The sequence below is a fragment of the Fusarium flagelliforme genome (genome assembly GCF_020744385.1).
Source record: "Fusarium flagelliforme strain FIESC 12 MPI-CAGE-AA-0113 chromosome Unknown B0J16scaffold_1, whole genome shotgun sequence".
Classification (NCBI taxonomy): Eukaryota; Fungi; Ascomycota; class Sordariomycetes; order Hypocreales; family Nectriaceae; genus Fusarium; species Fusarium flagelliforme.
Window position 1 is genome coordinate 1555811 of NW_025763503.1, and position 21882 is coordinate 1577692.

The following is a 21882-nucleotide window of genomic DNA, read 5'->3' on the forward strand; positions in this document are numbered from 1 at the left end:
TTGGGAATTCATATCATAGGCCCAATAGCGGGGCGTATCACAACACGGAGCATTATATAAATAATAGATTACGAATGAATGCCAATAATTTGTTCTATCACTGTGCTTTAGCAGACAGAGTCTAATGCTACAGGTACCCTTAAAACAAAACTCCACCCATGCTATTCAATACACTCATACCGATCAGTGGCGCCAATCCATCTTGTCTTAATTCCTAAACTCCTTAGTACCATCTGTTATTTGGCATCGCCCCTCCGGCCAAGAAAGCGTCGATGTCACTCATGCCCTCCGTCTCCAGCACAGTCATCAGTTCGAGTTGTTGGGACTGCGTTAGACTACCGTGACGAGCAAAGCCGTAATCGAATTGAGGAATCGGGGCATTTCCACCTGGGACGTTCTGTAATCCAAGACCAGAATTTGACATGTCGCCGAAATTCCCAGGATTAGCCAACGAATCGTTGAAAAAGCTGTTGCTCATATTATTGAACGCGAATGGAGAGATAAATGGTGCCGGTGGTGAGAACCAGTCGTTGATACCGCTTGGAGTAGGCAGGGGCCGTTGTTGAGGCACCTGATGGGGGTTCGGTGGAATAGCAAACGTAGGGCCTCGCTGAGATGGCTCGATCTTGATAGGAGGAGACATATTGTGCTGCACGGGCACCATTGAAACCCCATTCGGTGACGCATTTTGCATGATGGGTGTCGGGTGTGCCGTTATGGTGTTTGGAGGTGACAGCGCGTTACTAGGGGTCGGTGTCGCCATATTGCCAGTGGGCACGGAATCAGGAGGTGTTGGCAATTGCTCAGAAAGATGGTCTGGGGGCGAGGTCATGTGTTGCTCGGGAGTCGTAGTAGCTGGCGGTGTCGGATCGTCCATCGTTGTCTCACCAGGTTGCATAAAGTCTGGAGGGAAATACGAAAATCTGCGACCTGTAGGCTCATTGCTAGCAGGGTTGAAGAAGATCGAGTTAGACCTGAAACTAGGCTGAGGCGGAGGAAAGTTGGGATCGAAGGGGTAAGCATTCATGGCCTCTGGTGGTGAGTTGAAGATTTGGTTGAACTGGGGTGGATTCTGATACGGAGCTTGCTGGACACTGTTCTGGAAGGCTTCTGGGGAGTTGGGATCCGTGAAAGACGGGGGTGTGGCGAAGAAGTTAGCTGTTTGTCCCGTCATAGGACGTTCATCATAACCTTGCAGACATGCTTTGGAGAAGATGGAGTACAGCTGTGAGGCTGAAGCCGATCCTGGCCATCGCTCTGCACAGCGTTCCAAAACATCCAGGGAAGTGTTGATGAGGCCCTCGACCTCATTACGAGGGTGCGCTTGTCGTACCTCTGGATACGAGACAGCCCACAGAAGAGTATTAAGAGACATGTTCACTGTTAGAAGAAAGACCCATGTGATATCCGCACCACTGTCCATCTGTTTGGAATTCAACTGAATGATGTATGCTGAGCTTTCAAAACAAACTGCAGCGGCACGAGGTGACGGCTTAGGCACCTGTGGCGAAGGTCGGTACATGAATATTCTCATTTGATGATATCGGCCGGTGAACCTATTAAGTATGTTAGAATTGGGCAATGCGCATGTATGGGAATCATACCAAGGTTTGCACCATTCAGGGCTTGTGGGTGATGCATCCAGCCATTCTTTGTTCATGTTTTCAACCCTTGCATACCAAGGATGCGCGTCGTTCTTTGGCTCATCCTTTTTCTTCTCGTACAATACTCTTCGGATTTCTGCTTGGCACATTCTCATCTTGTAGAAATGTATAGCAACAAGCTTACGCTCACTGGGCGGGCCAGGCTGAATACCCTGGTCAGTGATGTTCTCATCATCGACGGTCTCAAAGAATTCGACATCCAGTCGATCGTCTCCTGTTGCGAAATTATTGGGCCTTCCCATGCTGTGCGCTAAACCATATTCCATGGCGGCGACAGTCCATATGATTCGTCGTCGCATATCGATTGTTTTGGCATCCAGGTTGTAACCAAATATGGTTTTCTCGTTGGCCAGGCCTTCCTGTTGGCATATTCTGGCTGCCAGTCCTATTACGTAGTAAATTGGCATCCTCGTAGGGGTGAGAAGGGAGTACTGTCCAAGAAGGACAAGGCATTGCAATGTCTTGAGGTCTTTTGGGCGAACGACATCTTCGAACAATTGCATCGCCGCCAAATAATAACTATCTGCTAGACCAGCATACTGCGTATCTAACTTTTGTAAGCTAATAGCCACGAGCATCCTGATGATGAAAAGTCGGTATGGGTCGGTGTCGCCATTATAGACTGCGTCAAGATCCTGCAGAAGGTCTTTTTCATGCAGAACAGGCCAGAAGAGTTGAGCTGCTATGTGTTAGCATTTGACGGTAGTCGGTCATGCAATCCGTGCTAGTTTACCTTTTTGGTTGAATATCTCTAACAATTTGTCCGCTACAGGTCTTGTTGGCAGGCTTTCAGCTGGGTGCTGGCTGACCATTGGGAAGCTCTTACGCCTAGCCCCAGGTCCAGTCACCTGGATGGACTGCATGCGAGCCTGCCTGGTACGAACGCTGGGGATAAGATCGGAGATGCGCTTTGAATCTGTGTATCGCTTCGCTTGCTCCATGACAAGGCGTGTCATGGCAATTCCGCTACTGGGCCCCAGATATCGATGGGTCTCGTCACCGCCATTGAGGCGAACCAGGCCGCCTGGCCGCACCATATCCTCATTACTCTTGGGGTAGTCGGTCTCATCGTCGGTGTATTGGCTGAGCTCCGCTTCAAGCTGTCTGACTTTGTCTTGTAACCTGATGACATACTGACGGTTAATTTTGCGACCCTTGGCCGCATCTAGATATTCGCATGTAGACCCGGATCTTTCACATGGCAGACATCGGGGTAGGGTCGGGTCGCATCGCGTTTTCCTCTGCGCAAAAATATGTTAGCATGATACTCAACCTTTTTAAGTTGCCGCAAAACGGGTGCGTGGGTACCTGTCGGCAACGGCAGCAAGCTGTTAGAGTGTGAGCAATGCGGTGGCTCGAACCGTCTCCATCCGAAGTTTCTTCGGGTTGCTGCATCGGTTTTCTGAACGTCTGTTGTTGCATTTGCGGTTGGTACTGAACCATAGGTTGCTGATGGCCCATGTAAACAGGATTTTGGCGTGGTGCAACATGGCCGAACTGTCGAAAGATTTCCGCTGGATCCATTGGGCGCGTTGGCGGAATCGCCTATAAGACAGTTTAAATCTGATTGCGCGCAAGCATCCGATGTCCGATGTTATCGATGTCGTGAAGCCGGTGCGCAGAGAGGCACGGTCACAAACACAGGGAGCGGGAGCAGGGCACAAGGACGGGCCGGGGTCGTGGGAAGAAGCGAAACCGATGACGATAAACTCGAATAACAGATCTGAGTGGCTAGTTGGTTTATCGATGTAGCGTGATGGATAGATGCGTGGGCGGGAGGCAAAACAATATCACCAGGATGTCGTGAGATGACTATGGTGTAAGAGTTATTGGGAACCACAGATAAAGTGGTTGGTTGGTTGTGTATACCGTAGATGGGATGGGATGGATGGATGTACGTCAAACGGTAAGGTACAGCAGGCTCCAGTTTAGCGAGGAAAGGAGGGGCAAGCCTCAAGGCAATGGAAGCCAACCCAGGCGCAACCAGACAAGGACCTGACGGCAAAGGTCAGGCAACGGGAGCTGATGATTGGCTCACTGGCTGTCTATTGAGGTGGTAGGTAGCGGGGAGACTGGGTTCTTAGTGAAAGGGGAACAGAACAATAGAGGTCGATGCTCGCTGCTAAACGATTAGTGAGACCCTGAGAAATGGTCAACTAAATGACTGACTCCGCACTTGTTGATCTTGATCTGTCGAAAGCGGTACAGTACAGGGTCAGGTATGTTGTCGCATCACCACTGCCGTAGGCAGTCCAGCGTATATAGAATTCGATAGTACTGTAGCCAGCTAAGTTGGCCGAGGTGAGACATGAGCGGGGACAGCAATGGAAATTACAAGAGAAATTCTTTACTACTACTAATTTATTTCTGGTCTAGACCATGGTCTGTTTATTTATTTTGACCTTCATAATCGCTTGGACCAGGTAGAGTTCTGCACCTCTCACGATATGGATACCACTACTAAAGTCCCTGAGTGTTTGGTCACTTACTGTTGGGTACTATTACGTTGCACACTGGTGGTTGGCCGGCTGTTTCATCCACAGTTTCATTGATTCAGGGCATCTGCTAAGCTTCAGAAAGAGGTTGGATGAAAAATTGGGGTCTACCTTGCATGGCCTAGTCTAAACTTTTCTAGCGTAGATCTCTGGGTGACAGGCTTGGACAGGTACTGTACAGACTCCGCGGTCAATCCGCAGTATACTACTCACCTTCAAGAATCCATTACTTTGATGTAGGTAGAAAGAACAGGTCATTCACTGCCAATGACCTCCATGAACATGGATGCCCATACCTATACCATTCGCTACAGGGGTCGTAAATCGAACCCACCACTCTCAAGTTCGTGAGTATCTCAAGAGGCTACTCTCACAGTTATCCATCTGTCACGAATCACAAGAATATGTCCAAACTTCAAGCGCAGATATTAAGCCATGAGCCATTTCATGTGTTAAATTTGTTGACTCGGTAGCAAGTCCCAGACGGAACCGATGAAAGCTTCCGACTATAGTGACTTGCTGGCATGGTGACTTAGTATTTTGCCGTTTTCATCATATATCGAAGAGGCTTCGCACATGAAGTCAGGCTTGCGCCACTGCAGATAAATATAATGTTAGCAAGAGCTTCCAATGATGGCGTTTAATAAGCTTCGAAATGGTACAGGTCATCGTTGGCCTGCTAATTGTTGTAACTGCGAATCGAAATGAACATGTCCTGTCCTGATATACTGATCAGTTCCAGGGTCTGATAGCTGAGTATCCCCTGTCAAGTATTCCTTCCCGTGAGTACTAGATCCGAATCGTAGCTTGACACCAGCCAAGGATAGAGGCTGTCATATACCGAGACTAGGCAGAGTGAAGTTGGCACTGTTCTGCACGTAAAGTACTAACATAGGTACAGTACATTGGGTTTTCGGCCGTATTTAAAGTATTAAGTTGACGTGCATCGGGGAGAGAGGCCCGGAGCCTCCGTCTGGCATAATCATGGATACCTACATATCGCGGTCCAGCAAGTCCCCTTGTTTCCGCCCGTAGTAGAAGTACCGACGCATGATTTCACTTTAACCTTCTACAACGAACCTTGGTGTTGATATGTCTAACTTCCAGCTTGCAATAGATCCTATGGATGTTGCCATAGCACTACTACAATGCGAGTAGAAGATTATTGATAATTGTCGAATAGAGTTTACTGCCGTATCCATAGTCAACCGAGGCAGTTGCGCGGCTAGAGGTAGGTGGTACCTGCCTGAGCTACCACCTTCTATCTTGGAGCTTACCTGACTTGTTCATCCCGTCATCGAGGCTCACCTTATCTCCCTCCCCAATACAGCTACTGGTACAGCTTCAGCACCAACATCAGCTTCGATAGGACATACGATTTATCTAAGCCACTCTGCAGCTGCCTACTTTGCGTATCTACACTTGCATCGTCCGTGCCTCAGCCCATATAGAGGGCTTTCAACTGCCCTCTCTACGCCATCGGCCCCACCCCGCGCAACAGCCTGCTTGAAGGATACGATTGAACCTCATCAGCAAGAAACTACAACAGCACTTTGCTTTTGCTGTGTCACTCAAATACCCTTTGTTTCGTTATTGTGATTCCGCTCTTCTTTACCGTCATCTGAACCGGCCCTCAATGCTATTAGTTTGAAGCTGAATTCGGCTAAGCATACAAATACTTGACTTACCGAGTCCGCGACTATCATTCCTTTGTTTGATGATTGTCCCGCAACCGTCCACTCAGAACTCGAACCAACGAACGACGCCACGACACAGTGGATTGACTGCCCGCACCAGGCCCTCACCCATTTCCCAAGCCCCTTTTTGACTGTGTTTCGAGTCACAGACAAGGCTGCTAGAAGCCCAAAGCGCTGAGCTGCAATTTCTTCATATTGCTGGAGACAAATAGCTGAGATTCAAAACCAACCGATTGGCCATCATCTATCCTCGTTTGCCAGTCAGCCTGATCCTTGTGGTCTCGAGTGTCCCGCTTCCGAGTGGAGAAATTTGACGACATTCTGACAGTCACCCCAGACTTATTCCATCAATTGCCATCTCTTATCACGCTTTAGTCGTTGCGGCTGTTGCTTTCCACTGATCGGGCTTTGCATAATACCAGTCCAATAGGACTTTTGCCAGACCTAGAAGATAACATAGCCAGTATTGTACTTCAAGATGCCCCGTCCAAGTTTCTCCCACAACCCTCTACTCAGGGTTTCCCGGCCTGTATCAGCATGTTCCCGGTGTAAGTGCTGAGCCCAATACGTTCAAAAGACCCTCAGAATGCTGACTCGTTTCGTCTTAAGGTCGCGCTGCAAAAGTCAAAGTGAGCAAACACGATATTGAATGCTATTAGGAACAGGGGTTAACAGTGTTTAGTGTGATGGCAAGCTGCCTGCATGTACGGCTTGCGAAAAGGCTGGCCGAGCAAACGAATGCTCAGCGGCTAACGACCAATTTGCTCGAGGTAAAGAACGAAGGTGAGTGACTGGCTTGTCATATAAATTTACAGCTTGTTCTAACTCATGTCTAGCTACGTCGCTGCCCTGGAATTACGGATAGAAAAGCTCGAAAAGAGACTTCAGTATGCCAAGTCACGCAAGGCGTCAGTTGCCATGCATGATAACGACGCATCGGCTTTCAATGTGCAGCAGATGGATCGCAGAGACTCACTTGCACTCATACGTGCTGCTATTTATCGCAAGGCTGCCCACAAGAGGGAAACCTTGGATGTCAACTCCCTTGTCTCTGACTTTGGATTCCTGTCAGTATTCTGTCTAATAACTGGATCGTACCTTCTTGTCTAACCTATCTCGTCAGATCTGTCAATGCTACAACACGAGACTTTGAGCCTACATCAACCAACATGACATTTGCGAGATTGGTGTTGGCGGCAACTACTAATGATGCTCTCCCAGAGTCTCTTCAAGCCCGTCTGCCTCCAAGACCAACTGCGCATGCGCTTGTCCAACACTATATGGACAATATCTACTCACTGTTCCCATGCTTTTCAGAGACTGCCCTTCTAACAGCTCTGGATGACCTTTACCAGGAGGATACCCGAACCATCAAAGACTCGGATTACTGGCTCGTGTACATGGTTCTCGCCATTGGCTCTACATCCCAAAGTAGACGTAGCCAGGACAGTTACTACCTGGATGGCCTTGAATATGCTGCGAGAGCAATGAACCACGCAGATGAAGCCCTTGCCCCAGGACATGTGACACAAATACAGTCACTGGTACTTCTCACGCAATATGCTATGCTGGATCCTGCCCATTTTGATAGCTGGCATTCGATTGGGTTCACAGCTCGTGCAATTGTCGACTTGGGTCTCCATCAGGATCCTCCCTTATCTTCTGTGTCTGATAAATCCGCCCTAAATATGCGGCGCAAGATCTTCTATTGCGTTTACGCCCTCGATCGGTATGCTCTTCCTCCCCCTTCCTCTTTGTTCTTAATTATGAAACGTCCGTATATTAATACCTATATCTAGTGCAATTAGCATGGTATATGCCAGAACGTTCTCGTTCACTGATGATACTGTTAATGTTGCGTTTCCTCAGGCGTCTAGCAATGCGAAATCAGGATCGACCTTGGATGCGCTTTCTAGACCTCAGCCAGCCGACCCTGCCCTACTACTGTTTCAGCTTCGGCGAGCACAATCGCATTGGTACCAAGAATTATATCAGTCTGGATCAGTCCCCCTGCAAGATCCAATTTCCTATATCTGGAAAATGTGTCTCGACATGCGGGAATGGCAGGATACTCTCCCTAATGATCTGGCTCCTGAAATCCGGCAATTGTTTGAGCAGGAGCTAAGGTATAGTTATGTTTATTGCATCGCGCCCTCAGCCAGGGCGCCTAGCATGACTGATTATAACCGCATCCTGATTTTCGAGCACTCCATGGCTTATCTCGATACTGCCCATGATATGGCTAACAACGCTCATGGTTCGGGATTCTATACATACCACGACGTCATGAGGGTTTATTTCATGGCGAACCAATTCCTCGCAGTTCTACGGGACGCCGAAGAAATGCTTCTTTCAGGAATGCCAGTCCCAATTCCGATCCCACGTCCCGGTACCGCCCCTCCCCCTCCACTTCCAAGGCGATTACAGCCCCAAGGGATCAACGGAGAAGACAACCTTGACAGGAGTCTGAAGTGCTTGGATAAAATCTCGCAAACTTTGAACACCTTTGGAGAGCGCTGGGCAGACGCCTCGCGTTTGAGAGAAAACTTCGGTGTAATCTCGCACGAGGTGGTAGAGCGTCTGTCAGGGAGAAGACAAATGCGCGATACCGCTAGGGAACAGTATCAATCGCAGTATCAGAGCAGAGGTATACCACCCCAAAGCCAGGCTGGTTTCCAGATGCAAAGCTCACAGCAGCCTCAGGAGATGCAATGGCCAGGAGTTGATGTTGCACACATGATGCGTGGCGGGCTCCCACCACAATGAGGCCCGGAGCATGGCTTTTGGGGGGGCAGAGGAAGGTTTTGAAGGGAAGATCTTCAGTTCGCATGGTCTGACGGCACACTCAGAATCAAGATCAAGACCAGGCGGTGGTCAACAGGCTCAATGTGGGACGCCTTTTTATGTCTTGTGTAATAGCAAGGTACATTTGTACCGAGATGTGCTTGCCTGATGAATTGTAGAAAATAAGAAGCCAACATGGCAGTAGGGGAGACTGGAGAGGTCTTCTGACAGTAGCCTATGGGGAGAATGCAGGGATTAACGGCAGATGTTATGTGAAGAATCAGTTGGTGTTGATTGGTGCGATTGGAAGCTGGACACCTTATGGTATTAGATTTGGCAATGGCTATTACCCTATTGCACTGGAACACTTTTTACACTCATACTATTCATGAACTCATCTGAAGTAGGCTTGACAGAGTACCGCACAGAATAACGGAGACATATCTAAGGTATCATGGACATTGGAATTTCGCATAGAGGACCGAGCAAAAGAGAACCCTTTGACAAGTAAAAATAAGGGCGTTATGGCGACTACATTCTACCCAGCTACAACACCAGATTGGCAATGTCTACATTTGGCAGTTGGCCTTTCAACGAGCTGTTGTGAGTGGAGGAGGTCGATACACCGAATAGATCGGCCTTGGCATTCTAAATTATGGCATAGTGTGTTATTTGATTTAAGCCGACAGGTCGAGATAGAATATGACAGCACCCGAGAGGGTGGGGTCGGGCCGGAGAAGGGGGGCCAAGTCTTGGCTGAGCTCAGAGCTGAAGCTTTATGGTTCAATGTTTGGGGTGGTCGTGCTCATTGCGAATAAAGGAAGACATTCGCGAAATGTCATCAGCCTTGACCAAGGAGTGGCTGGCCATATGAAATGGCTGTTAATGTAATTTGGAGGACCCTTGTGTTTTGGGGTAGGAGTAAGCACAGTAGGTAGTCTAATATGGGTTTAATGCTGCCAAATGGAACCGTCACTTGGTGGATGTCAACGTCGCAGGTCAACAGAACTGTAAAACAACAAGAAATCTTTGATGTTTTCTTTCTTTTTCTTTCCCCAGATTCGAATGTTTCCATCTCTATACCCTGACTCTTGAGACAGCAAAGATAAAATGACGATGCGGGGAACCGAGATGAAGCGGTCTACTCCGCACGGGGTGAAAGGGAAAATCGTGGAGGTGGAGATGCATCCATGACTAGGTAGGTTGGCTTCTTGTTAGCGGGTCTAGCACGGGCAGAGCTAAATTTTAACTACAGACTGCGCAGCTGGACGGATAAATTTAAGAATCGAGAAATTCCACCAATCGTTTGACTTGTTCCCCCTGTTCACCTGGTACGATGCGGTTATCATCAGCCGCAGAATGCACTTTCCCCCCCATTCTCCACCCCAAAACTGGCAGCAGGCGCCGAGCTGGTGGAGGAGTTGGCAGGGGGTAGGCAGTAGACGCCAAGGGGCACACGGAACTCGGCACCGCGTAGTGGCATCTCTTGTCCTTCCTTCAATATAATAGATGGAATTCTTGGGTCTTTTAGATCGTGGGGGAGGAGATATAACTTTGGGGGTTGCGATCTTGGGGCAATTGATAGTCTAGCTAAGTCTAACTTTGCGGGGGGTTGTGGCTAACCGTCGGTCTATTCTCGTCTCGTTGAACTGACAGTAAAATGGATACTACCTTTCGTGTTTTGACGGTTAAGCGAGTAAAGTTAACGTCAGGATAAGCACCTAATTACATGTACGTGTAACGTCAATCATCTACTGAACGTGCTCTCATGTTTGTGGATAAGTTAATCCCTATCAATGGCAGAGATAAGGTCGCAGGAGAAACTGCAGTAACGAGTGATCCGTTCCTACTCTATTCGTAAACCCACAGGAACTTTGGATGAACTTACAACAGGCAAGGGCAAGAATAAGGAATCGCCTGCCGTTTAGTATGTAAAGCTAAGCCTTTACTGAACACTTAGGGTAGTGGGGAAGGCGCGTATTCCCGCGAATCCATCAACGCAATAGTAGCCGTAACTGCCATCTGGGGTTTGGGTCTGGGGTTTCCTGGTATTGTAGTGTAGGCAGATAGTCTGGGGTCTAGGGCGACGGGGGCAAGATGAATCTAGACTTGGGTCTGGGGGTTCCTTCCTCGACTCAGAGATAAAAGAAGTCCAAGGAAGCATCAATCTTTCCTCTCTTTCCTCTCCACACTTTGTCTTCTTTTCATTATATCCTCCTCTTCTTGCTTCTTGGGTCTTGTCATTTAGAACTGGATCGTCGAGAACCCTCGAGCAACACCCACACACAGGCAGGAGCAAAACCGAACACCGCCAAAATGCCTAGCAAGACCAGAATCTACAACTGGTACATTGCCATGGTAGCAGCGTCTTGTATGACGCTCTACGGCTTTGACTCCAGTGTTTTCAACGTATGTCCCAAAGCATCGAAATTGATTGTTTGATACATCATGACTAACTTTGAGTTCCTTAGGCTCTTCAAGCGTCGGACAACTGGCTCAACTGGTTCAATCTCGACCTCAAGGACGACAGTTACACTGTCGGTCTGATCAACACTTGCTACACTATCGGTGCTATCGTCAGTGGTTTCTTCATCGGTGGTCCTTTGGTACGTTCTATACGAACCCAATAACGATACGAGTGGTGTACTCATTGCAACAATATAGGCTGATTGGCTTGGACGACGTGCTGGTATGGGAATTGGATGCTTCATCACCATTATCGCCGCTATTATTCAGGCCTTTGCACCCAAGGGAAAGCTTGGAGTCTTCATTCTCGGCCGTGTCCTCATTGGTATTGGTCAGGGTACCGCTCTCAGTAAGCCATTTACTATCGACAGTATTCCCGTCTAGACGTTAACACTCCTCAGCTGCCGGTCCTGTTTACATCGGCGAAATCTCTCCCGCCGAGATTCGAGGTCAGGTCATGACCTTCTGGCAAATGTTCTACTCAGTCGGTGCTTTCATTGCCTACTGGATCAACTTTGCTTGCGGAAAGAACCGAGAGAAGCTTGGTGAATGGGACTGGCGCATGGTTGTTATCTTCCAGGTCCTCGTCCCTACCTTCGTCATTATCCTGCTTCCGTTCCAGCCTGAGTCTCCCCGTTTCCTCATCAAGAAGGGCAAGGTTGATGAGGCTCGAGCCGCTCTTCGCCGTATCCGCGAGACCGATGAGGAGGTTGAAGAAGAGGTCTTGGGAATCCAGGCCGCCATCGAATACGAGAAGGAAGCCATCAGCCCCGGATACCGCGCTCTCTTCAAGGATCCTTCTATCAGGAAGCGTTTCGGAATCGCCGTCGTTCTCAACGTTGGTCAACAACTCACTGGCCAAGGCACCCTCAACACATATTCTACCTCCATCTACAAGCAGGTTTGGACCTCGACTGAAAAGATCAACCTCATCAACGCTCTGTGGGCCACTATGGGTATTCTATTCACTCTGAACGCCGTCTGGACTGCCGATCGCTTTGGTCGCCGCTGGCTCTTCATGGTTGGTGCCATTGGTATGGCTGTTTGCATGTTGATTGTTCCCGTCATTGGTCTTGCGACACCGGACCCAAAGACAGAACCTTCTGCCATTGGTATCGTCGTCATGCTATATCTCTTTATGTAAGTTACTTTTGCTCCTTTGGATTCTGCCGATCAAAACTGACCCGTTCTTGTAGCTTCTTTTACAAGCCTTCATGGGGTGCTGGTGTCTGGATGTGGACCAGTGAAGTCTTCTCAGCCAATGTTCGAACCCAGGCCGTCGGTATGGCCTCTCAGTGCCAGAACGTGGCCAACACCATCTTCCAGCAGTTCTTCCCTACCTTCCTCGCCAAGACTGGCCTTAAGTGCCTCTTCTTTTTCTTCGCTGTCAACATCCTCCTCGCCATCTTTGTCTGGTTCTGTGTCCCCGAGACCAAGGGTATCGCCCTCGAGCACATGGACACTGTCTTCGGTGGTGCCGACCACTCCGAGAAGGGAGCGCAAATGCTCGGCGTCGAGGCTTCACACGCCGAGACCCAGAACTACAAGGACGGAGCGGAGATTCAGCAGAGCGAGAGGAAGCGCGAATCTGTTTAAATGGTTAATGTGATTATTTGATATCTGAGTTATGAAAGATCTATGACAATAAGATGGAAGGATCTTCATGGACAAGTCCAAAGGCGAAGGCGATAATTGATACATAGCCAAAGCCTGGATAACGAAATACTATAATATTTGAATAACTTTACTTTGCTCGGTTATAAACCAGTGATCCTAACCTCAGACCTTGAACCAAATTCGGATAATGTTTAACTGCCTACCAATATGGTCTATCTTTTACTATAGATTGGCCGTCAAATCTATACTGGCGCCAGTCAGCAATGACGCAAATCAAGCTCCTCATCGACGTTATTATTCAATGTCGAGACTGCCTTTACTGTATCTTTCGGTCTGTTTGGAATTAGATTTCACGACGTCATGAAATCAGATGCTGGAGGAAGCATTTGTCTAAGCTGTTATAATGTATTAACCTTCTGGTACTCCCAACTAGCAGCTTAATATAAGATACAGCTATTAACAACACAATAGTCTAAGCTGTTATAATCAGTCAGTGTCACAACCGCACAGAGTAAATGAGATAATGAGTGAGTTGATAACGACAGTTTTTGCTATCTTTCTACCAAAGTATATACAATAGGGGTAAAAGTCGCTTTTTACTGCGCGATATAAACGAAGGGCAAAAAAGAGCACAAAGCAATCCACAAGCTGAAAACCTCCCCCTTTCCACATCAAGCAACCAATTCATCTCTCATCCAGACAATCTCATGGAGACTATCCTCTCATCACATCGTTTCTCAGTCATCAGATGACATAGCCTGGCCGCAAATTTACTGGCACTGGTAGTAGAAGTCGTTGATCTTCTTGCAGGTGAAGGGAGACTTGCAAGTCTTAGGGCCGCTGTAGTTGGTGCCACCGCACTGACCCCACTGGTCAACAGTGCCGCCGACGGGAGGGGTGGTGGGGTTAGACTCGGTAGGAGGGTTGGGGGTGGTCTCGGAGCCCTTCTTGTAGGTGCTGCCAATAGCGCCAAACTTGATGTTGGAGAAGGCAACCTTGGAGTTGGGAACGTTCTTCTCAAGGTCGGAAGGCTTGCCAGAGGATGTAGAGCATGATCCACGCTGGGAGCCGAGCTTGGTAGAGTCAGTGGGGAAGGTAGAGTCGAGCCAGAGCATGTTGGAGTGGTGCTATGAACAAGAGTCAGTATATCATGCAATATGAAGGATTTAGGGATTGGCAACACTTACGTCGTGCCAGAGGGACATGACAAGAACCATGGGAGCCTCGAGAGCATCGCTCATACCACCCCAAGCACCCTTCTTCTGGAAGTCATCGGGATCCTCAAAGACCTTCTTCTGCTTGGTGCAGAAGTCAGCAGTAAGAGAGCTTCCGGGAACTCCAGCAATCTTGGATTCAGAGTTGGCAATGACGTTGCCGTTCTGGACATAGAGACGAGTGATCTCAGAGAGACGGCCGTTGGAGCCCTTGTGGAACTGGGTGACGACAGTGACCTTCTTGGTGGTGTCGACAGTGAACTCGGATCCGGGACCGTAGAAGGTCTTGTTGCCCTGGCGGTAGGAGTTGAAGTCGCAGCCATCAGCATCGCAAGTTCCGCCATAGCGGTCGTTGGAGTAGGTTCCACCGCACGAGTCACCTTCACAAGCGTGCTGGGTGAGCTTGGTGCAAGGGTGAGGAGTGTAGGCAGTGGAGATGGAGTTGGCCTCCCAGATGTCCATCTCGGGGCAGCATGTGCCCAATTTACCGATACCACCGTTGACATCGGTCTTGGAAGCCTCCCAACCTTCAGAGTTGGCCTTTAATACATGTTAGCTTTCATCCTGGGTTAAGTATCGGCGCAAGACTTACCTGTCCGTTGATGAACTTGACATCACGGGGGCACTGGGCGTCACAGTAACCAGTACCGTACTTGGCACCAGCCTTGTTTCCGGGGTACTTGGACTTGCCACCATCTGCATCCATGCTGACAAAGTACAGAGCACCGTTCAGACCGCAGCCGATGTTTGAAACATCAACATCGAAGGTGAATTCGTTACCCAGGAGCTGGAACATCTGGTAGTTGTTCTCGTCCTCCATGAGGTAGGTACGGCTACCAATGTTGGTACCATGCTGACCCTTTGTGACAAATGAGAGACTGAGCTGGTTGCCGCTGGAGGTGATACCGTAGGTAGAACTGTAATCGGCGCCGTCGATACAGCACTTCTCTGCACAGGTCTTTCCACTGGTGCAGATAGAAGTGTCCCACTTGTTGCCGGTGTAGCAGTTGGTAGATCCTGATGTCTGATGAGTCCATCGCCAGTTGGCATCAATGGTGACGGAGCCCTTGACATCTGTGCATCCGCTGGAAGTACACTTGGACCAGTTCAAGGCAGGCTTGCTCTCAGTGGTGAGGGAGCAAACTTGCTGAGCCCGGGCGGTGGCAATGAGCGCCGAAGCGGTGGCGAGGACGCGATACATTTTGAACAAAAGCTAGACCGGTGGGTAGATGAGTTGACTGAAGAGGATGTGATGTGAGAGTAAGGTTGATCTGGTCTGGGGATCCAAGCTCATTATATACTTGGATCAGGGGCATAGACAAGATGATCCGGAACTACCAAGATCACCTTCTTTTGCCCTTGGCTAACATAAAGATGGGATGATCAAGAAGAGAAGCCGTGATACCGATGAGGCTCGAGTCTCCAGTCTCTAGGCCGAGATCGGGTTACGGGCCGCGACCCCTTTGACATGAGAGGGCACGATGATCTCCATATCGCCTCCAAGATTATCCTTGTTGAGGTCAGGCAGAGTATGGCTCCGAGGCGGAGACATATCGAGGGGAACCATGATGAGGTAGGCGGGCGTACAGGGGAGGAAGTGACTGAGCCGATCTCCGCAATAGCCTCAGGAGTGGCGTACAGGAAGTGCGAGATGTGTTTCTGCAATAGAATAGGAACATTGAGGCCGGTCCGTAGTTACCGAAGAAGAGAAATATTGGCCTCCGAAGAGGCTGTACTTACTATCATCTTTCATTGGAGGAGAGTTAAACCTCGGACTAGTGAGCGCGTATAGGAGTTCTCCAGGCTTGTCTTGCTGCGGAGAACCTCGCTCTCATGAAGACTACGACGAAATAGGATACCATCCGCTCTTCGGGCCGTCGCTTCCATCATCTTTGAACCGTAAGAGTAACGGAGCCTGAAGGAGACTTACAGAGAGATCGTGAGGTGGCTGAAGAAACACCCCTGGAAAGGCAAGTAAGGGAAAGCAACAACCCGCCATCTTGACCAGGCGGATCTTCGTCTGGGGTCAACTCTACTTAGCCGTACCGGCTGGTCAGGCCAACCCCACAGTGTTTTGGCCTCGATGGCGAGCCATGACGATGCCCTGTTTGCCGCTGCTTGAGCATGGGATTTGCCGTGTATGGAGTACTCTTGCAACTTTCATCCGAATTCAATATGGGGAAGCCTGCTGTCAAGATCCACCAAAGTCCTTTGCAATGGCCATAACGGTTTTGAACGAACATAGCCTGAATGGCCCGTTGCTCCGGCCAGAGCCCAAGACTCAACTGGCGATATTGCCGTTGCATATCATTCCTTTCATGGGGGTGGAAAACATATTGGCACCACAAGTTCCATCAGCTGCTCCTATTGGGCAGTGGGCTATTGGATATGCCAAATATTGATTCCTGCGTCCATATATCGCAGCAGTCCATGCCCTATGCCCTAACGTGGAAATTCATGTCTTACAGAGCGTTGATTTTAGGTTATTTGTGTTGCGTACAGTGAGTGTATTGCGAGTTATGCTGCTGCAGAGACCCCACGGTACTTCGGGATTCAGCCCGACCGCTTAAAAGAAGTTCGAACGAGTCGGCGGTTGCAGATATCGTGAGTGGACTTGTGTAAGATTGGAGTTGTTAATGCGCTCGTAGTATGCCCATTCTCATGTCCAGCAGCAGAAGTCGTTGGTCATCTGCCATTTGTTGCGGAGGCCTTAGAAGCTGAACCCCTGGCATAGTATGGCCAGGTCAGGCAATGGACAGATGCTTCGTCCAGATTTAGCAGTTTCGGATACATCATGACCGAGATAGTGGCTCGGACCCTGTCATATGCCGACTATAGACCAGGATACTGCTGCCGACTATGTGTAAAGCCTTGCCAGGCAACCGGTAAATCTCCTATATGACTGGTGGTCTCATGTGATAGCCGGTAGCAGCGCATTCCCTAAGCGAACTCCAATGCTACGGTGCCTATATAGTTTGTAGAGCATTGAAGTTGTGTTGTAGTTGGTTTGATGAGTTCTTCCAATCCGTCAGATCCAACAGCTCAAGTTCAAGCAACAGTACGGCTTCAATGTTAACCGCCACTTGACGTGGCAATAAACGCCTATGGTCCGTAAACAATGCCATTTCGAGCCACGGAAGTTGACCAACAAAGAGGACCGGAGTCAGAAACCCTGCGTCAAACGGGCATGTAGTCTTCGGCTCGAACCGTCTTGGTGGTCTTGCCAAGCCGGCCTGTAGTCCATACTCCATACTCCACAGTCAAGACAAGTGAGAAGTCATCTCCACACGTCGATGCATCCCGGAGACGATGGGACAACCCATTTCAGAAGTGCGGGGTGAAACTGTGGTCGTCCACTAGACTCGCCTTGAATGACGGATTAGATCGTGGAACATGTTCCTCCGTACTGTCCCAAAGCGTACCGGGATGGTTCGATGCGATGTAGTTGCAAGGGTGCAAAGGTGATTTGCATATTTTGGTTAGTGCGTGTGATTTGGCGTTGGTGGAAATGTATTTGTGTTTCTCCAGTTTCCGGCCATGTTGCCGGTAGAATGAGGTTGAGGTTGTTGTCTTTAAATTGGGGAAGTTGAAGTTGGGAAGGTACCTAGGTAGACTGGATCTCACGTCCATCCGCCACACGTGATGACCAACTACAGGTCCTATGGTCCTACATTTCCACTACCTTGATAGGATTCTTCTTGTCTGGCAGACCACCCATTAGTCCAGATTATGCTGTCTTTGTGTCCATCAAAAAAGTCGCTTCTGGTCAAGATCATCAGAGTATAACTTATTCATCATGCAATAATAATAGTATCCAGAGAGGTATCACCAACACCCCTTAAAACACCACCTGTATTGATATAATCTACAAGGATGTGTATCGCGAAGTCCACACCCGTCTCTCTTGTCTCTCTTCCTTTCGTCCAACAATTATCAACGACAAAAACTATTGTCCGCTTGAGGAATCCCAATCCTCCCTAGACGCCATATAATCATCCCTTCCAATTCCACCGTCCCCAAAAGGTTTTGCTTACAAAATCGAAGACTCCCAAGTGTTACTAACTGTCAGATTGGTGCTTTGCCACCACTCATCCTCTTCCTCCGTTAACCGGGCATATCCCATTCCATTATGTCGTTATTTAAGACGCAAAGGACTATTTTCGACTGGTCCGTCCGTTGCTTTTGTTTGGCGTGTTATCGGGTTTCTTGGGCTGAGAGTCTGAAGCATCTACCGGTTTGTATTGCCCCTCTGAAGGATCCTAAACTCCACGAATGTCGGACAAATGGAGGTTTTTACTTTGACGAGGCAGTCTCTGATCACGCTCGTAGACGTAGCCGCAGTTGGCACACAGAGTCTAAGTAGAGTTAGCAACGCATCAATCAACCCATCTTTGTAGGCTGGACTCACCCTTGGACCTGCTGGGCCGTCCCTGACAGCCCAAACGCTTGTGCCCCATATCCTGCAGTGCATACATCTCCACTGGAATCTCTCTTGGTCTGTCAGGGCGCCGCCACCTCCATATCCGCCAACATCGGGCGTGCCTCGTCCTCCAGGCGTACCACCTCGTCCAAGGGGACTCAAACTTCGGAAACGACGCTTCTTCTTGGACCGTTCACCTCGTCCCATTCTCTCTTCCTCAACCTCCATCGGTGCCCCAAATGGTGTGCCTCCGAGCATGCCTGTTGTAGAGCTGAACCGTGCCGTCTCACGGCGCAATCGTCGAACTTCACGTTCGCGGTCACCTTCTCTCTTCTCAATTTCTTCCTTACTGAGAAATTCCACCTTGGGCTCCCAGTCATCGCCGAGATGTTCCGGTTCATATCTCCAACCAGCCTCCGAGCCGTGAGCAGCGTCATTTGGCAGCTCTTGCTGCAGACCACCCCATCCAGCGACAAGACCACCTGCTTCACAGGCTTCCTTCTTCAGCCGCAGGACAGCTTCGTATATAGCATGGGTCATCGCGGGGATCCACTCTCCCGTTAATCCTAGATCTGTACATGTGACCTTGGCGAATGCCTCAGCAGTACCAGGCGGGTGCAGAAGAGACCACTCGAACTTGTCAGTGTAGAGCATCGATGCTAGATTGAGACTTAAGTTGATGATACATCGGTAGGTGTCGTCGGGGTTATAGTCATCGGAGTCGGGAAGTATCGGTGTCGCCTCTGCTGTGACATCGGGAGCTTGAGTTTGTGAGGGAGTGGCTGCACCTCCCGTCTGCGCTGGCGTGTCAGGCCGTGAAGTGCCACGGATGGCGGAGGCCGGAGAATCATCCCGGGACTTGAGCGCAAAGCTTGGTCGTGGCGTCAATCCGGCCGTTGTAGGTTGTGGGGCAGAGGGAGCTTGCTGGTCGCTATGGAACAAAGGGTGTAGGGCAACACCCGAGTATTCTTCCAGCTGTGTTCGGATTTGTTTACTGATTTCAGCGGTGGCGGCTTGTCGATTTGGCAAATCCAGATCCTGCACCAGCGTTTGGGCAAATTGGTCAGTAGAGATGAGCGTTTCGTGAAGATTCCAACAAAAGATGTCTCGAAGTTTATAAGGCACCGTCGCCTCCTGCTGACGGTACTGAGGGAGCGATGTATCCACCGTGTTAGGGTTTGGCGTTGGATACGGAGCTGGGGGGATAAACGCAGGAACGTCCAAATCGATTCGAATCGGAATCAGAGTAAGAGGGAGCGTCGCTTGGATGGCATTCTGCTGATCGCTCCTAAGCAACCTATGCTTAGCTATCCAATCACGCCAGACGCCCTGCACCTCAACTGGCTCCTTGGTATCTTTGCCAACCTTGTCGGCGAGGTCTAGTCTGCTGGCCGAATCCTCCTTGCGCAAGCTCCGCAGTCCTGTTGGTCGTCGACGCGGGTCATCGCTGTCGTCTTCCAGGTCGTCATAGCCATCTTCAGCATAATTAATGATGGTCGTCCCTCGTTTGGTAGTCCTCGAAACCGGGCCAGTGGGCGCGCTGCTTGGTAGAACAGGGGTGAGGAGGGAGTTGTTGTAGGCGCGGAGTCGCGGCGCATAGCTCGATAAGAATGCCTGGGGCTTTGATCTTTCCATTGTGTGCGTTATAAAACCCCGGTGGTCATTTCATGCCGTGGAAAAGGGAGCTACGCCAACACGCGAAGAGTCTTCTCTCGCTATTGCCTCAGGGCCTTTTGTGGCTGACTTCCTGACTGAGGTCGTGACTTTCACGCGAAAACAGCCGTATAAATGCGGTGACCGAAAGGGGTGAGAGAGGTGGTTGTTTCGTGCCTGTCGTGATGGCTTCAAGGCTTGATGATTGATGGAGTCGCGAACTGGGGACCTTTTTCTTAATCGCGTCGCTCGCCGTTCCACAGGTTTGCTGTGAAGTGCACGGACCATGTTCAGGCCGCGATGGTTATGTAATGTTGGTGGCATTACCCTATACCCGCGCATCTTATTGCCGGCGCTGTCAACTTACATTATATGAATGCAACCATATTGCATGGACATAAATATTTGACTCTGTTTACTTCATCAAGGGATTGAACAGTAATGAAATATCTGTAATTAACTAAGTACTAATTCTGTTCTGTCACTGTTTGTAGCCTCTCCTGACTTTATCCCTTATCTGTATCGACCATCCCATCCGATTGAACTGATACTTGCTCGGGGTTGGTGTTGGAAATAAGGTTTTTAGGAGTCCTCCTCGTCCTCGTCAGGGTCAACAAGCCCAAACCCTTCGTTGAGATGACACATAGGTATGACTTTGAATGGAGTCTGCATCCAAAGTGCTTGCTTCTTGTCTTTGTCTTGATCATCGGGACACGGTACTTTGCCTGGCGTCGGCAGGATTGGAATCCTACAAGGCATGTTAGTGAGGATACTTTCTTTGACCACATTCTGTCAGAAGCAATTTACCTGCACCCAAAGATACACACATCGTAAAAGGTGCATTCGTTGACTCCTGTAAGGGTTCTTGTAGCACACCCGACATGTCTTGCGGTGGGTGACATGCACGCATCTGTCTAACTGTTAGATACAGCCAAATCGCAAAATCGCAAAATCTAGGGCGACTCACAGTAGTTGGTAGTGGCTTCTTTTTTGGACTCGCTGTTCTCTTTCCGAAGCCAACCTGCTGCAGCGGTTTGGAGAGTAGCCGTGAATGATTGCCCTTCGCAATCAGTTGCTGTAATTTCCTTGTATATGGCTTCTCCTGACACTGGAAACTGGATTTTCGAGTAACCCCATGGGAGTTTACCAGAGGCTATCTTGTCGAGATAGCGTTGAGCATCCTCTGCCAAGCCTTCATCCCAATAGAGATCATGGAGACCACCAGCTTGTCGTGCTTCGTTGATAATCGCGAGGGCAATATCACGATCCTGTTCAAAGGAAACTTTGGGGGGAGGGGAGGGAGGAAAAGCAGAGGAGAGCATGGCCAATGAGGCCAAGATAAGTTCACGAAGCATTTTGGGTAGTGGTGGGAGGCTTTTTGGTGGGATAAGATGGTCGTGTGAGCTGAGAATGATAATGAAAAGAAAGCAACGAGCGCGTGAAATACTGCAAAGAAACAAAATTTTGGTGAAGTTGAGCGAGTGATGAAGATGACAGATGACTGGGGTGGGGGGCAACCTTTTCTATAAGAAGATTTGGTGTTTATCAAAAGGAAGCAACGACGACCTTCACTAGTCGATTGTCGAAGAAAGCATGACGACCCTGTGTTATGAGCTCTTTCTTAATCGAGGCCCTGAAAGCTAGATTAAACTCCCCATAAATCAAGAACACCGGCAGTCCCTGCCTATTTGAAGGGTTGAGACCTTCGAGGATTTGTTCCAAAGATACGCACCGGCTGTGCACATTTTGCTCCTCCAGTTGCCTGACCAAACAGAAGCCTAGGTACTAGACAGAAACATAGGATTTCTACTAGTATTTAGAATGTAATAATACATGATTGTTTGACAGCGGGATGTGCACAGAGGGCATCTG

At 49.3% G+C, this 21882-nt stretch overlaps 6 protein-coding genes across 6 annotated transcripts; 2 read left to right on the plus strand and 4 right to left on the minus strand.

Moving 5' to 3' along the window:
* Nucleotides 1-65: 65 nt before the first annotated feature.
* On the minus strand, nt 66-3443 carry B0J16DRAFT_7277 (fungal-specific transcription factor domain-containing protein). The gene is made up of 4 exons (XM_046134379.1): nt 2973-3443; nt 2398-2905; nt 1605-2343; nt 66-1556 (listed from the first exon to the last, which is right to left on the minus strand). Exons 1-4 carry the CDS (start codon nt 3186-3188, stop codon nt 224-226), a joined length of 2796 nt encoding a protein of 931 aa, XP_045988486.1. The 5' UTR covers nt 3189-3443; the 3' UTR covers nt 66-223.
* A 2603-nt stretch (nt 3444-6046) lies between these two features.
* B0J16DRAFT_7291 (fungal-specific transcription factor domain-containing protein) lies at nt 6047-8649 on the plus strand. Its single transcript, XM_046134382.1, has 6 exons — nt 6047-6404; nt 6466-6485; nt 6539-6639; nt 6693-6923; nt 6980-7585; nt 7656-8649. The coding sequence occupies exons 1-6, from the start codon at nt 6335-6337 to the stop codon at nt 8620-8622; spliced, it is 1995 nt and encodes a 664-aa protein (XP_045988487.1). The 5' UTR covers nt 6047-6334; the 3' UTR covers nt 8623-8649.
* A 2148-nt stretch (nt 8650-10797) lies between these two features.
* On the plus strand, nt 10798-12874 carry B0J16DRAFT_408533 (general substrate transporter). Its single transcript, XM_046133039.1, has 5 exons — nt 10798-11049; nt 11112-11246; nt 11305-11455; nt 11508-12246; nt 12303-12874. The coding sequence occupies exons 1-5, from the start codon at nt 10957-10959 to the stop codon at nt 12700-12702; spliced, it is 1518 nt and encodes a 505-aa protein (XP_045988488.1). The 5' UTR covers nt 10798-10956; the 3' UTR covers nt 12703-12874.
* Nucleotides 12875-13398: 524 nt separating this feature from the next.
* Nucleotides 13399-15271, minus strand: B0J16DRAFT_7318 (putative exoglucanase type C precursor). The gene is made up of 3 exons (XM_046134388.1): nt 14530-15271; nt 13911-14477; nt 13399-13850 (listed from the first exon to the last, which is right to left on the minus strand). Exons 1-3 carry the CDS (start codon nt 15136-15138, stop codon nt 13494-13496), a joined length of 1533 nt encoding a protein of 510 aa, XP_045988489.1. The 5' UTR covers nt 15139-15271; the 3' UTR covers nt 13399-13493.
* A 2925-nt stretch (nt 15272-18196) lies between these two features.
* Nucleotides 18197-19992, minus strand: B0J16DRAFT_313197 (uncharacterized protein; the record flags this gene model as incomplete). The annotated part of the gene is made up of 2 exons (XM_046125113.1): nt 18197-18292; nt 18346-19992. The coding sequence occupies 2 exons, from the start codon at nt 19990-19992 to the stop codon at nt 18197-18199; spliced, it is 1743 nt and encodes a 580-aa protein (XP_045988490.1).
* Nucleotides 19993-20413: 421 nt separating this feature from the next.
* Nucleotides 20414-21837, minus strand: B0J16DRAFT_326830 (uncharacterized protein). The gene is made up of 3 exons (XM_046126047.1): nt 20978-21837; nt 20818-20920; nt 20414-20758 (listed from the first exon to the last, which is right to left on the minus strand). Exons 1-3 carry the CDS (start codon nt 21363-21365, stop codon nt 20593-20595), a joined length of 657 nt encoding a protein of 218 aa, XP_045988491.1. The 5' UTR covers nt 21366-21837; the 3' UTR covers nt 20414-20592.
* Between the last annotated feature and the right edge of the window lie 45 nt (nt 21838-21882).